The sequence below is a fragment of the Lepidochelys kempii genome, chromosome 16 (assembly GCF_965140285.1).
Source record: "Lepidochelys kempii isolate rLepKem1 chromosome 16, rLepKem1.hap1, whole genome shotgun sequence".
In the NCBI taxonomy this organism is placed as follows: Eukaryota; Metazoa; Chordata; order Testudines; family Cheloniidae; genus Lepidochelys; species Lepidochelys kempii.
This window is the reverse complement of record NC_136395.1, coordinates 11,026,347-11,042,196: the sequence shown is the minus strand read 5'-3', so window position 1 is coordinate 11,042,196 and position 15,850 is coordinate 11,026,347. Positions and strand designations below refer to the sequence as shown.

Sequence of the window (15,850 nt, the reverse complement as noted above, 5' to 3'; positions counted from 1 at the left end):
AATTTCCTATGAACTAAGGGGTCTCTGGAAAATCTTTGAGTAGTTTTAGTGTTGGAAGCAACTTTGTTTAACCCGCTCCTTACATTCCAGGAGGGGGAGGATTACTCGAGTGATTGGTTTTTAATCCATACTCCTGGGTTTGCAGGCATTCTAGGGCACCTCCTCCTGCTTCCTGATGTTCTGGTCCAGTCCATCTTGCCTGCTGTCTTCCCTCTAGAGAAGAGAACCTGCTACTACCGCCATCTTTTGCTTCACTCCGCTAGGAGGGAAGCAAGGGGCACAGAGTTGACAGCCACCTGTGCTCCGCCTGCTCCATGAGGAGCAAGTCAAATGAGTTTTTCTGGTCCAGGTGGAGCAGATCAGAGAGAGGAGCTGGAATGCAGAGCACTTGTTTACCCCGACCCCATGCCAACAATGCCTCAAAGGAGCCCAAGCTTCTAACTTTGAAATCAGCCCAAAGGAGAATGAAGTAGAAGTGTTCTGGCTTTTCTTCAGCGTGGGTATGGGGATCACATTAAAAGGCTTAGTGCAGTGACTGCTGGAGAACGAGGCATGCATTCTCATCCTAAATAAGGGAAACTCTTGATCTCTCTAGTCATGTGGATGACCGTCTTCCCACCTGGTCAGGCATGCGACTGGGAACGGTGCCGGGCTCTGCTAGCAAGGGCTTCAACCAGTGGGAACCGAGTAGAGCTGGGGATTCGGGGTGGGGAAGGGTGTAACTTGCGTAGTGTGAGCTTGTGCTCAACGGACTCTCCCGCTCTCTAGCATCAGGGCTGCCCTTTGAGTCTCAAAACTCACTAGCCTGTAACTTGATAGCTGGGCTTTAATGGTGACCATGGCAAGCCTAGCATGCGGTGCAGTAGGTGGCTCCTAGCTGCCCCAGAGCCCTGGTTGACCCCTACCATACCTGTTGGGCCCCTGCAGAATGCCGCGGAAGTGATCCTGAAAGGGACCCTATGGCCTTTAAATCACCCTGCTTTACCTGCTAGAAGTACAAGTGAGGTTAGAGTTACTCGTCTTTCCATTCTGTCGACTTCTACACAGGACCGGACCCCTCAAATGTGGGATGCTGTGTGACCGATGTTACTTATGCCGGCAGGCTGAGATGGGGGTGGGTTTCCTTCCTCCAATGGATATAGACTTTGTGATTCTGCATTTCTGATTTTAAACAGCTCTCAAACCAAGGGAACAGCGAAACTATGGAGTGTCAGTAACTTTGAGGTTATAAAACCAGTGGCCTCCCTCAGCAAGGGACCGGTGAAAGGAGGTGTCTGTCTGGACACGCTTGATAACACTTGGTGTAGTTTGTTCTTTTTTTTTTTTTTTTTGTGGCTCCCCTCCCCCCCCACCCTTTATTCCTCCCCTCTTTATAGTAGGTCAGTCCCCCTGTTTGTGTGGGTCCCTCACACAACAGGAGGGAATTATCTATTTCTTTCAACTGAATTTTTTTTTAAAACCACAGCAGCTGGCTAAGAAGCAAGGGAAGGGTCAGACGCCCCGCTAAAGTCACTTATATTGACTAAATGCCACGTAGACTTTGGCTTTTCAGTGCAAGAGGGGGCTGTGTGAAGCGCTCAGGAGACGTGGGGAGTCTGAAACACAAAGCAGACGCTGCCTCAATCCCTCTAGCCATGTGTTTTGACAGGGAGTCAGTGCTGAAGCCTGGGAGTTGCATCACTATATTTCTCATGGCGAGTTTATCCATGAACTAGATTCTGGGTAATGTGCGTCGAGGCTTAAATATATATATTTTTCAGGGTAGTTATTTTGATGGGGAGGGAAACGCAACGTGGGAGGTCCCAAAACACTCTTGATCTCCTCTTTAGAGGAGTGGGGTGTCCTTATCAGACTCTTTAATTCATAAAGAGCCCCAGAGATGTTGATCTCCCTGCCCTCCCCTTCGTTCAGTGAGGAGACATGAAGAGGTGGCGTGTGAGTCTTCTGGTTTTGGGGAGGCTCCCATGCGAGCGTTGAAAGCTCCCTAGGAGTGTGGGGGGGGCACTGGTGCCTGGACCATGGCCCTGCCCCTGCTTGGCCTCTTCCACTGAGGTCCCACCCCGCACCCACTGCTTGCTCCTCTCTGCCACCTTCCCGGTACAGGGTGGGGCAGGGGGCCATCGAGAGGAGCGAGTGGCCGGAGGGGGGGAGGCCCTGGGGGAAAAGGTGGGGCGGGGCCACAGTTCGGGCACTAGTGGGGGGGGCCCCACTTTTATGGTGCTTTTCTATGGCGCTCCAAAGGTGGCGGTGGGCCCGTATGCCTCCGGAGAGGTGACCCGCATTTCCCTGCTGTAGGGCCAGCCTCTTGTGGGGAGGCTTAGCCTCCCCATGCCTCTTATACACAGCACCCCTAGAGAGATGAGATGCTGCAGCGACTCTAATCTCAAATCCAATTGTCTGGGTTCGTTGGAGAGCCCTGAGATGGCAATGCTGTTTGCCGCTGAACACTTCCTCTCCTTGGGCCCTGTCCCACAACAGCAAGCCCCTTTGGGGAAGGGCCATGTACCGAGCTCACTGGATTTATGTGGACAGGTGAGTGGGATTGCATATGTCCAAGGGACACCTGTGGACAGTGCTATGAAGAGGCACCCATGTGGAGCCTTGCTTCCCCTCAAGGGCAGGGAGCCTGCAGCTGCCTAGGACTGACCCTGGGAGCCTGGCTACCCAAAGAACCTAAAATCTCTCCAGATCCAACTGACAGACCTGTCTGCAGCTCTCTGGCCTAAGCTTGCTGGTACTTCTTGCTTGCTGCCCCATCTCTGTGCCAGCCTCCCCATGGTGTCTGTTTTGAAAGTGCATGCAATGATCCTCCCTAGAGGACCCCCCCTGTGTGATCCGCTTCATTTAGTGCATGGCTGTGACATGCATGTCTTTCCTGAACACTGGCCAAGTGTCCACCTGCTCAAGTGCTGATCAGGCATTCCCGTTGTGGTGCTGAGAAAGCGAAGGGACCTTTGCCTGTAATTGCTCGCACTTGGTGTGTGTGGGAGAGATGAGACACTGGGACCAAGGGAGATCTGATGGAATGTTTCCTGGCTGTTTTGCAGCCTCTGCAGCCCAGAGAGCTTCCAGCTGGCTTGAAGGGTTGTGGAATTATCTCAGATGGCAGTGCAGAGAGGTTGCACCAGTCTTCCTTACCATTCATGTCCTGACCGTTTGCTGCAGGGCGGTGGGAAGGAACAGGCCTTGCATTGCTTGGCGTTTCGGCCGCCAATTGCTTTTTGTTCTGGTTAACTCAGTTGATTTGGGGTGAGAGGGGGGTGCATTCTCTCGGAAGCCTGGGTTGTGCCTGGAAAAGCAAGAGCCCTGCTGGACAGGTGTGGTGGTGCAGTGCTCCAGCGGGAGCTCTTGGCCGTTTGGCTGCCGTGGAAGAGCAGGCTCTGTTATACCACACCCCTTCCCTGCTCTTCTGCAGCCTGTCTCTTCCCTACCCTCCATGGAGGCTAGTTCCATTCTTGGTGCCAACCGCAGAAGGTCTATGTTCAGACTGCATGCTCCATGGGAAAGTTCCTTCAATGTACCGCTAAGCACATACGCAGGGCTGCTTCTGCAAGTGGTTAAAAGTATCTGTGAGCCCTGCTCAAAGCCCACCGAGCTGGAAGGCATGCAAGCCATTTTCCTCCGTGTTTCTTTCTTCACTTAAAGAAACTTAGGAAGTTGATTTGGGGGGAGGAGGGGTGAAACCCTACAAGACTAACTCTGTGACATCTCCCCAGCTATACTGTTAGGTCTTTCCTCACTTGAGGGCTGAAGAGTGTCTGCAGAACTCTGTGGATACCATACCACCACCATTCTTCCTCCATAACCACAGTCCTGTATTACACTCACTCACCCTACAGGATGTGCAATACGGGCATGCTAGCATTGTCGGAACAATCTTAACGTCTGGAATTTCCTGCCTCTGGGATCTGAGGCATTTTTGGTCTTTTTTTTCTTTGGCATTTAACGTTAATAAGTGTGTAACCTACAATTAGCCCCAGTGTAGGGCGTTGTATACTGCATGGAGGGTGGGATTTTAGTAGTGCTGGGCATTGGCCTAACTCTGCTCCCACTAAAGACCATAGCAACTCAGAGGCGGCTATGTCCAAGTGTTGTGGAGATGGGAGGGAAACTGAGGCACCGAAGGAGGAAAGTCACTTGCCCAAGGTTGCACAAAGAGGCAGTGTCAGAGCCAGGAATAGAACAGTTCTCAGGTGGTCTCTGTTCAATGGACAATGGTCCCTTCATGTCTCGGCATTCAAGCAAGAGTCCAAAGGGGACCTTCTCTGCTGTTCTGCAATGTGTATAGAGAGACCCTGCTTCCCAGGCTGTGCAGACATAATCACTGGGAACAAGCAGCCACGCCCGTTGGCAGAGTCTGTATTGTCCCGTCTCTGGCATGGGAGTGGTACGGGCAGGCTTGCTGACTGCACTCAGTAGCATCCCTCGGTAGATCAGCCTTCTCCCATGTGGCGGGGACATGTGTTCAGGGGCTCCGTCTTGGATGCAGTATGGAGGGAAAAGTCACGCTCCAGAGATGCGGCTCTGCTCATCCATCCTGAACCTTCTGACGGCCCGGCTGGTGGATGGGTGAAGCAGAACAGGCTGCAGGAGAGACCATGCCCTCATGTGTGCTCTCAGCTCTCTTTGTACGCCCCGCTAGAGTGAGTGTGTGTAGCATCATCCATCCTGAGGGGTTAAATCTGGGGGACTCTGCCCTCCCCATGAGAAACAGCCTGGCCCCATCCCCATCCTGACTGGTGCCACCCTCCCCATCTCTCCCTTGCCGTCAGTTGCACATTAAGGGGCGGATGGTGGTCATGGGGCAAAGGGCCAGCTGTGTGTCAGTGACGAGATGGAAGGCAGCGTTGGGCGTGATAGGGCGGGAACTTCAGATTCTAACAAAAAGGAAAAATAAGATTGGGGGTAGAGGGGGTAGATAGACGGGGATTTCAGGACCTTCCTAGTGGTGGAGCTGGGATGGAGTGGTCCCCCCCCCTCAAAAACAATACCAAAGCCATTCTTAGTGTTATAAATCCCCCTTTCTGGTAGGTGTGCACAGTAATGTACAGACCTATCAGGCAAGGTCCCTGCCCCAAGGAGCTTACAACCGAGCAGCCCAAGCCTGCTCCCACTGCAACGTCTGGGTATGCCTAAAACGCATGTATGTCTTTGTGAGTAACCATGTGATCTTATTGTTCCCAAGAACGGCCATACTGGGTCAGACCAAAGGTAGCCCATCTAGCCCAGTATCCTGTCTTCTGATAGTGGCCAATGCCAGGAGCCCCAGAGGGAATGAACAGAACAGGTAATCATCGAGTGGTCCATCCCTTGTCGCTCATTCCCAGCATCTGGCAACCAGAGGCTAGGGACGCCATGCCTGCCCATCCTGGCTAATAGCCTCCGATGGACCTATCCTCCATGAACTTATCTAGGTCCTTTTTAAACCCTGTTATAGTCTTGGCCTTCACAACATCCTCTGGTAAGGCGTTCCACAGGTTGAGTGGAAAAAATACTTCCTTTTGTTTGTTTTAAACCTGCTGCCTATAAATTTCATTTGGTGACCCCTACTTCTTGTGTTATGAGAAGGAGCAAATAACACTTCCTTATTCACTTTTCTCCACACCAGTCATGGTTTTATAGACCTCTATCATATCCCCTGTAGTCATCTTTTTTCCAAGCTGAAAAGTCTCAGCGTTATTAATCTCTCCTTATATGGCAGCCATTCCATACCCCTTATCGTTTTTGTTGCCCTTTTCTGAACCTTTTTCCGAGTTAATATAGTTTTTTGAGATGGGGCAACCACGTCTGCATGCGATATTCAAGGTGTGGGCGTACCATGGATTTCTATAGAGGCAACACGATAGTTTCTGTCTTATCTATCCCAACATTCTGTTCGCTCTTTTGACTGCCGCTGCACCTTGAGTGTCATCCCATGGCAGCCTGTTCTGGTATCGCTCCCTGTTGCCTTGTGGAATGTGGACCGGGAGCTGTTCGGGGCAGGGACTGTCTTTCCTAGATAGGTGCTTTAGCATATATGTGAGCGCTTTGGGAAAACTGATAATAGCCAAAGTCCTCCTTGATTTCTGTGGCAGCATGACTGAGGCCTAAACTGAATGGCGGCTGGGACTTTTAAAGGAACCAAAAGGGAATTAAGCAGCTGAATCCCACTGAACTTCCTTCAGGTCCCTCTGAAATGCCCTGCTGGAAAGCAGTGACTGGCCCAGATGGCAGTATTGATGGGGCATGCAGAGTTTCTGGAAGAGCCAGACTTGCTTTACATGGAGAGCAGCTTGTGTACGTTTTGCTTTGCATCTTCCCTGGGGATCTGAGGAGCAGGCATGTTTTGAAATGATCGGGAGCAGGAGTATGTGGCAGGGGAGCAGGGATCCGTGGTGGCTGCTGAACTGAATTGCTGAGTTTGGAGCCGGCAGAGGATTATACAACACCCCTCAGCTGGGGGCTGTGACTAGTAATTTCAGAGCCTGTCTCAGGCGTCGGTTTTCCTTTTTAGGTCCCAGTTAAATACAGTGGCTGCGCTGAGTGCTGCCCTGGAGGTGGGGTAGGGAGGGCAACCTTTATCCTTGCTAATTACTGGGTCTGTGTATAAACACAGCCAAGCTCCATCCTTCAGTTTCATTATCAAAGCCATAATCACAGTGTCTGCGTTGCTGTCTCTCTATCAGAAGCTCTTATCGCAGAGGGCAAGAGGGGCAGGGCCCGGAAGATTTATAGTGGTGTGAATTGATGCCATGTGCAGCCATGGCAAAGCGGGCAACTGCTCCATGGGGAGTCCCAGAGCTGCAAGTGCTCCCTACACTAGGAGAGGGAGCAGGTGGGAGTCTGAGGGATGATCTTAGGTTGCAACACAAACAAGACTTGATGCAAGAAGAGTTTTCTCCTAGAAGAAGCCGTCGTGCAGTTGAGAATTGGTGCACATATGTCTGACTCACAGGTATTGTCCTGCTGTTAGGGACCTTGCTAGTATAACCCGCTGCTCAATGTGTTATGCCTCTGCTGGAGCCACACTGGATGCGAGGTTGGCTCTGTACCAGTCCCAGCTCCCAAACCTGACTGCAGAGGTTCATGCTTTTTAGCTCTGGAGGTCTCTGGTGTCAGCCAAGTTGGTGGCCAGCATGGACTACTTGGTATGCTCCAGAGAGGTTAAGGGAGTTCTTCGCAGAATCCCGAAGAGCTGGGAAGGGACTTCCCTGATCAAATACCCATTGTAACGAGTTTCAGAGTAACAGCCGTGTTAGTCTGTATTCGCAAAAAGAAAAGGAGTACTTGTGGCACCTTAGAGACGAACCAATTTATTTGAGCATGAGCTTTCGTGAGCTACAGAGCTCACGAAAGCTCATGCTCAAATAAATTGGTTCGTCTCTAAGGTGCCACAAGTACTCCTTTCCTATTGTAACAAATGTGCCTAGTACTTGCCAGCTATGGCCATGCTGCGTGTTCTGGTTTTTTTTGAAATGTCATGGCTACAGCAGGGATAGAATGTGGATCGTGGGGCCCTAACAGCAAACTGAGCCCAGGAAGAATCTTGAACTGCGATCGGTATCTGGCCTGTGATACGGTGGAGAAATCCTGGCTGGGTGGTGGGGGAGCATCAGTGATAGAGGCTGACTGGTTCGTGCCAATATAAGTTACCGAGTATTTGCCACCCTGTTAGAAAGTTCTCCTTTTGGTATGGAACAGCTTGTGTGTTAGACTGGAGCAGGGCAGGAGGGACACTTGGGGCCTTGCCCACACTAGAAAAATTTTGCTGGCATAGCTATGCTGGCAAACCTTCCTAGTGCACAAACCACTTTTATACCAGTGTAACAGAGTTTCTCCCAGCATAGTGATTCCCTGAGATGTGGGAACTCGCCAGTGCCCTGAGACCAAAGCTATGCTGGCAAAAGCATTCTTATGCCCGTATAATATCAGGGTTTATACCAGCATGAAAATCACAGCCCTAACCAACACAGCTATGCAAATAACAAGTTTAACTGTAGAGCAGACCTGAGTTTTGATGATATTGTCACCTGCTCCCAGGGGTATGTTATACTAAAATTCCCCCTGTGATTTCCACTATCTCTTGCCCCTAGTCCACCAGTGACTGTTCTCGCAGGAAACAATACTGTTGTTGAGTTCTCACCTGATGCTATATGACCAAATCAGGGTTTCTGGAGTCTCTGTAGGAGTCTTTCCTGCATCCCTCTCCTCTGCATCTTGGCCTCCGCTTCCAAAGACAGGTGCATGACTCTGGGCGCTGGCCAGCTCTGCCTCCTGGCAAAGGTCACTGGTATTGCTGGCACTAGGAATGGGGAGAATTGAGTGGCACAGTCTGCCCACATGCCCTTATTCACCACTCCATTCTGAGTTGCACGATTCGGGTTTGTTTGCAGATCGGACACTGCTGGAAATGTGACTCACCCGGCCCAGGGCTGTTTGATTCAGTAGGACATGCTGAGTGCCTCCACCCAGGGCAGGTCGCATGTGGCAGAAGCTGCCCTCCTTTCACCAGTGAGGGAGCTGGGTTGGGGTCCAGACTGGGAACATGCAGGTGAAAAGTGTTCTGGATCTCTGCCATGCCCCGATAAGAGGATAGAACCTCCCCGTCAGGCAGGGAAGACCTCCAGGGCAGCGCATGAGTGATAGGCTGCTGGCAGATGCACTGAAGCAGCTCCCATGGGCACTTGGTGGGATTCCTTCCATGACCAGGCTGGACTGTGAGGTGTGCTGGAAACTTCCCACATGGCCTCCGGTTGGCTAGCTTCTGGCACATTTGGAACGGGAGCGGGAGGAAACAGGCGGCACTGAAGTGACACGACAGGAGATGAAATTTGAGGTTACCCTGGCCACTCGGAAGACTGTTTTTAAGACATTTTTGCCATGCTGCGTGTTCTGGTTATTTTGAAATTCCCCAGTGATCAGTGCCCGGCATGAGCCTGTCATGTTGCACCCAAAAAGTAGCAAAAGCCCCATTTTTCTCTCATGCCTCTTCCTGTCCATCCCTCTAAGAGCTACAGAGTGGGGCATGTGGGCATGAGGAATGAATATGCCAAAGTGACCCCACTTGGCATAACCACTAATGCAAGAAAGGGCTGGCTGGTCAGGGCAGAATGAAACAATTCCTGCTTGTGTATCTGGCACAGTGACGTGTACAGTAGAAACACAGGCAGACACCGTAAAGAGCAGTTTATTGCAAACTGGGAGACTACATGGTCCTAGCCTAGGTGTAAGTGGGTTCTTCGGCATAGCTCTTCTAGGAGTATCGTGATCCAAACAAAAATTGAACTTAACGGGAGAGGAGGTTGTTTTAAATCTGGCAGGTATCTAGAGTAGGAGGAGAAATGAGCACAAGCTCAGTGGTTTGAGCATTGGCCTGCTAAACCCAGGGTTGTGAGTTCAATCCTTGAGGGGGCCATTTGGGATCTGGGGCAAAAATTGGGGATTGGTCCTGCTTTGAGCAGAGGGTTGGACTAGATGACCTCCTGAGGTCCCTTCCAACCCTGATATTCTATTCTATATTCTAAGTCAAAGAGCCTGCTAATGCAATGGAGTGTGCATGGATTAGTCAGTAACCCACCCGCTGCTCATCAGAGTAAGATGATTCCACTAACCTCCCCTTGCCCCCAAGCATGCAAACGGATGGCCAGTGATATGCTAACCATCGTGATAGGGATGCTTTTAGCTGGTAGATATTCCCCCACAGCTGCAGGAAGTGAGGCACTTCCTTGCTAATAGTCTGGGTCCCAGGCTTTCATGTGAAAGTGCAAACTGACTTGAGTCTCTCCAGCAGATGGGGGAGGGGTTTTGTAGCATGCGTGTCTGTGGGGTTTTTGATGTATTTTGAAGTCAGGTGATCTGTGTTAAACCTCTCTTCATTTTGACTTTCAGAGAAGACTGGGAAGGTGCTGGGGGAATTCTGCCAGTTTTATGAGGAACAGTATGGAGTCGCGCTCTTCAACAGCATCCGGTATGAAATTGAGGGCAACGGAGGGCCGCAGTCCCAGCTGCTCCACCGCAAGGTAAGGGAGAGGCGCCTCTGAGGATGGCCCTGTCCTGAGATCTCGGGCTCAGTTCTGCTCCAGATGCCGGCTTGGGTTGCTGCTCTGCAGTATTAAATTAAATTTGTCGCTCCCTGCGACATCTTCGTGCCCAGACCTGAATGCAGAAATGGGGATGGGCCACAAAACGGATCCAGATTCGGTGTTGAGGGAGATTTAGCTCTTGGGTGCGTGCCCAGATGTACTTGAAAGGTGGGCTCACGGGGATGGGAGGCAGATGCCTTGGGCCAGTCTGCTGCCCGGAGTGTCAGCGATGATGCATTTGTGCAGAGCTGTGAGAACAGGCCTTCCTGGAGGGATCTTCCAGTGTGAGATCCGGGAGAAAGCTGGAGGGGAAAATTCCACCTCTATAGTGGGGAAAAGGCCAAGTTCTTCCAGCAATTCAAGCCAAACAGGGGCTGTGGAATTGAACCCTTGTGCTTACGGGCAGCGTGTTAAAGGGGGGCACAGCAAGCAGGCAATCCCACTGGAGGTGGTTGAAGCTCTGGGGGAGCAGAACCTTCTAGCTTTAGAACTTCTGGGACTCCTGCTCCAGGCCAGGAGCTGGTACAGGCCCTTCACCCCGCAGCTTGGCTCTTGCCCAAGTTCCAGCGTTGGCTTTTCCTTCCCAAGTGAGTCAAGTGACTTAAATGCGGCTTTGTGCAATGTGAGTCATTTCCCCTGGCCACAGAGGGAGTGAATGGGCTCCCTGGAGAAAGGCAGGAGGTGCCGTGCACTGCAGCCCCACCTTGCCTTTCACTGGACTCCCTTGTGTGTCTATCTCCTAATGCCCATTGTAGCTCCACACTGCCAATATGGAGCAGCACAGACACCTTGCCTGAGGTGCCACAGACATTCGAGGGAGTGAGCTCTGGGAGGATAGGTATATCTGCGAGAGAATTTCCATCTGCATAGATGCCGGCGGTTTTGCGTCCAGAAGCGTGCTCCCTGCAACACGGGGCTAGGGACGAGCGCTTCAGAGGTTGGATCCTTACATGGATAACGAGAAAGTGACGTTACAGCTGCTGCTAACAAATTTGGGAAGGGATATTAAATCTCCTGTTTCAGGGCACAAGACAATCTCCCGAACTAGGGGGATTAGGAGACCTAATGCTGGGGAGACAGATTCTCCCATTTGACCCCGAAGTAGGCAGTAAACCTTCTTCTGAGTCATGTGCTACTGGCCAGTGTCAGACAGGTGCTGGACCAGACGGACATTGGGTCTGACTAAGTATGCAAATTCCTATATTCAGAGCATAGCCTGCCATCAGTTCCTTCCGGCCTCCCATCCCCCTCATGTAAAACCGTGCTCCTGCTTTTCCAGTTTCCAAATGCAAATGTAGCTAGTCAAAGCGCTGGAGATCGAAGCAAGAAGCATTGAACACCTTGCCCCTGCCTGTACTTACTAGCTTATTATTCTATAGGTCACACTGAAATGAGCCAACAGCTAAAGAGTTAACCCAGGCATGTACTAGAGCACAAAGTTAATTAGCATAGCTAATGTGCGGTGTGCAGTAGGCTAGGAGGACCTAGGTACAGTCTAAAATGAATGCATTATTGCAATTGGTAGTAGTCTGACTGGAGTCTGGGCCTTGCTCAGAGGCACTTCTGATCAACACACAGCTACTGATGCATGGATTGATTTGTACTGCGGTAGCACTGAGAGTCGTCAGTCATGGGCCCATTGTGCTAGGTGCTGTACAAACACAATAAAAAAACATCCCTGTTCCAAAGCACTTGCAGTCCAAGTAGATGAAGCCTAGACCCTGCAGAGACTGGGCAAACTGACCAGATGGTTTAATCTCAACCATCATGAGTTCCATCTCTCGTGCTAAGTTAGCAACAGGAAGGTTTCAGAAACTTCCGGAGTATAGACACCCTTGTGATGTTTGTTGCTGATGGGTATAGAGGGTAGGGTCACATCCTCCTCTTTGGGCTGCTGCCCGAGACCGAATCTTGGAGACCTTTAAGATTCAAGCTGAGTTTGCATTGTTTCCACTCTGGCTGATATTTTTCCAGGGTGGGGAGGAGCATTTGGGTTTCAATTCTCCACCAGTTCAGTGGAGCCACTCATCCTGTCTGCAGCTCAGACCTGTTCCCACTGAATGTGAACTTCAACCATAAACAACGAGCCAGAGACAGGAAATACCAGGCTGTGTGAGGTTGGAAGCCTTTGGTTAGAAGAGGGAAGGGAAATCACTCCTGGGCCTATAATTAGGCTGGGAAGGATTAGTTTTGATTTCAACTGATACTTAGAAATGAGTATCCATATTAGTCTGTCTGACTCTTTTTACTAGCAGGAAACAAACCAGACCCTCAGATATGATGTTTGGAAGTGGAGTTTCAGAAGCCAAATTGCACTGGATAATGCTATTTGAGGAGAGCATTTTGGTCGTGCTCACTTGGTAGATCTAATTATCAGCAAGCATGGCCACCGCTTGTCTATCTTTAACGTCCCCTCGGTAAATTTCACTTACCTGTCACCCATTTAGATTCGAATACTTCCAAGACTGACTGTAACAAACATGGGAGGGTGGCGGTGAAGAATGGGTATGGGGGAGGAGGGGGGAATTTCTACTCAGGATAAGATCACTCTAACAAGAATGGCTCTGTGTTGAAGAATCGTCTGGCTCCAGGAGAGCTGACTTCGCTCTAGCTCTGGCCCCAGATGGGTTAAGCTGTTTCTGTTAGAAACTTCTGCCCATTGCTCACATGACTGAGCACCGTCCCTCTGCCAGTGCATAGATGCCGCTGCTCAGGATGGTGCTGTACAAACACATGGGAGAGCCGTGGACTTCGCGGGGACCCCAAGAGAGCTTGGCCAGCAGCTTCCAAGTTCTAGCCTGAAATGAGATTAGGGTGTGATGGTCTGGACTCTGGGGCCAATTGTGCCACTCCACCTAAGTTGGGACTGCCAGGGAGAAGATGCTCAAAGCACAGGGCTGTGGGTTGGAGGATCTGGGGATCTTTCCTTTTTCTCTGCCACAGACTTGCTGTGTGACCTTGGGCAAATCTCTCTCCCACTCTGTGCCACTTTCCCCATGTGGTAAAGTGGGGGACAACAGCCTCATGGGGGCATTCGAGGCCTATTTACATGGTACCTTCCCTCCAAGGACCTCCAAGCACTTCACAGCTAGTCATGAAAGGGCAGAGTATGCGTTAAGCATGGCTTGTGCTCTGGGCCTGGAAAGCGAGTTACCGTTGTGGCAGACTGCAGCAGCTTTGAACTATCTGGTTACTGTCTTGAAAGTTTCTTTTGTAATGGTAGTTCGCTCAAGTGAACGCTCAATGGGAAAGGGCTCTGCTGAGGCTGAGTTCCCCTTCCACAGCAGTGCTCCACGTGAGAGCCTGTTGTGAGAGCCTGTTTAGAGACCATTAAGTCTGGCACGAGTCACAGCCTCTGCTGTAAACACTTTGATGTGTGTTTGTGTATTTTATTTATCCCAAGCTTCCTTCTGGGGAGGCGCTCTGGGACTCTTCCTTCACTCCAGGACAGGTTCTTCCTGAGCCCACCACAGCCACTCTGCAGCCGCGAAATGAGGATGTTCCAGAACAAAATGAAGCACGTGGCTTGATAGCCTTTGTAGCCCTGCCAGCCCGGTGCTCCGGCTCTGGGACACTTGTTCGGCCACCTCGGCTGCCAGCCCAGCCCACATGCCGACACCTGCTCTCCATGGCACTGCAGGAGATCCTGAGGGCTGCTTCTTTCTTCTCTTGCCATTCAGTTAGTGCCAGCCACCTTCGTCGTCTTGTTGTAACAGCGCTGTTCACGCAAGAGCCTCCTTCTCTGCAGCTAGGCTGCCTTCCGGTCCAGAACAGTTGCCTCGGAGAGTCAGAAGAGTGACCCGATACATCTATTGTAACTTCACATCGCTGCTGGAAACCTCTCTTCTCCCCGGCCAGTGCCTCTTCGTTTACCCCTCCCTCTGTTCTCATCGCCTGGCTCTGGAAGTCGGGTATTTGCGATGGCTCTGTATAGCGCTTGGAGGCACAGCATTCTTGATGGGAATGATCAGAAACTCGCTGTCAATATTGGGGAGCTCTCATAAGGGAAGGGGAGGCTGGTTGGGCTAGTCTGGCCATTGGCGTCGGCATGGGGGGCCTTGTACCCATCAGCGCATGCAGCGGTGCAGGTGAGAACAGGGATGTGGCCGTGCAGCCTTGCTAGGTAACGGTAACTCCAAGGCATGCCCAGAGGATCATGCACACAGCTGCTGTCCCAGTGAACAGGCCTTATGTTCTTGAGTCCCGTTCCAGCACGTGGCTCCACAGGAGCCAGATTCGGATCTAGAGGTGGGCCCCAAGTGGGTTAAGTAACTTCTCTGAATGCCCGCACCCTCTTGCGCATGCTTGTCCACGTGGCAGGAAAGGGGGAATGCTGGGGTCTCTGGGGAGAGCTCCCAATGCTGGTTAACTGGCAAAGTGCAGCCACCGGAGGTGAGAGCGAATGGGATGCAGACAGGGAGCCCAGGATGGATGCTGGGCTCAGGGAACCAAAGGCACCCCGCTTTCTTGTTACAAGATAACTTCCCTGACTGGGTCTACAATAGCCTCTTTTCTCTAAGATTTCCAGCCGTTGCTGTTACCAGTGCTGCCCTGCCGATGGGAACTCTATCATAGGCAAGGCGTTTTACCCAGCAAGTCCTCCGGCTTTCCTGAGAGCTGGTTTTGTAAGCTCTTTGAGGCTGAGACTGTCACTGAGTGTGTACAGCACCTAGCACAATGGGGCCTGACTTCAATTAGGGGCCGCTAGGTGCTACCGTAACAAAGGCTCAATAATAGATGGCATGATGATCGCTAAACGCCTGCTGCTTTTGGAGCCTTGTTCGTCTATCATGCTCACCGCTGGAGTTGTGATGGTGGGGAAAGTCTAGGATGGGCAGGACAACTGTATGTTCCACCCTTGAGCGAGAGAGAGAGATCAAGCAACTAGGATATTAGTAGAATTCACCAGCCTTTCACTGATTCTGATATGGGGTGAAGAGAGCTGAGGTTGGGTTTGGGTCATGGTGAAGGAGGAGTTGGTGTGGTGTGTTTTTTTTTTTTTTTTGTAGGATCCCAAAGTTCTTCACAAGCGCCGAGTCCAATTTTGATCAGGTTTATGTTGGTGTAAAGTCTCCACAAAAGTCTATGGAGTTACACCAGAGAGAGAGAGATCAGAACTGAACCCCAAATAAGCACATAGCGCTGAATGTCCAGTGCTGTAATGCAGCCACCTCTGGGGTGGAGGGCAACCACCTAATGGCACACTGTACACAATCTCACGGGGAAAGGGAACATCTAGCCCAGGTAACTCAGGCACACCCCTACTCTTATGGAAAATGTTATGGCATCTTCTATGTTGGATGTAGAGCAGATGACACCCGCGTAACCTGTGTGGTATGCATCCAGCTCTGGGTGTTAGCCTGTCCCATAGCAGCATGGATGTCACAATAGAGGGTGGTGCAGGTTACAGTCCACGCAGTGGATGTGTTGAGCAAAATAAATGAATGAGATCCCTTTGAGGAACGGGGCCCTGGAATTCACAATGAGTGCTGGGTGCATCACCAAGACGCGGATACCTCCAACCCTCCCAGTGAGTGCTGCTTAAAGGTTGCCTGTGTCATAAATCCCAGTTAGCGGCTGTGGAATGTCTGAGAACTGGAAGCGAGTCGCAGAGGTCAGGGACGTGGTGTAACTTTAAAACCAGATGATTATATAAATAGGACATTCCCCTGCTGAGCTGCTGTGGGGAAATCAGTTTAGCTTCTCCTGGTCGCTGCGAAACCTCCTGCCACCCAGCCATACCAGGTTCCAGAGTTGATTGTTGGCTTGCAGAGCCAAATCTTTGGCCT

The 15,850-nt window shown here is 51.2% G+C and overlaps 1 protein-coding gene across 1 annotated transcript in view; it reads left to right on the top strand.

Annotated features, from left to right (window-relative positions):
* The window catches only part of NIBAN2 (niban apoptosis regulator 2), a 104,007-nt gene that overhangs the window by 36,372 nt on the left and 51,785 nt on the right, over positions 1–15,850 (top strand). Inside the window, exon 2 of the mRNA XM_073314571.2 lies at positions 9,868–9,998. Within this exon, the coding sequence (XP_073170672.1) occupies positions 9,868–9,998 (131 nt within the window). The remainder of the gene's footprint in view (positions 1–9,867; positions 9,999–15,850) is intronic.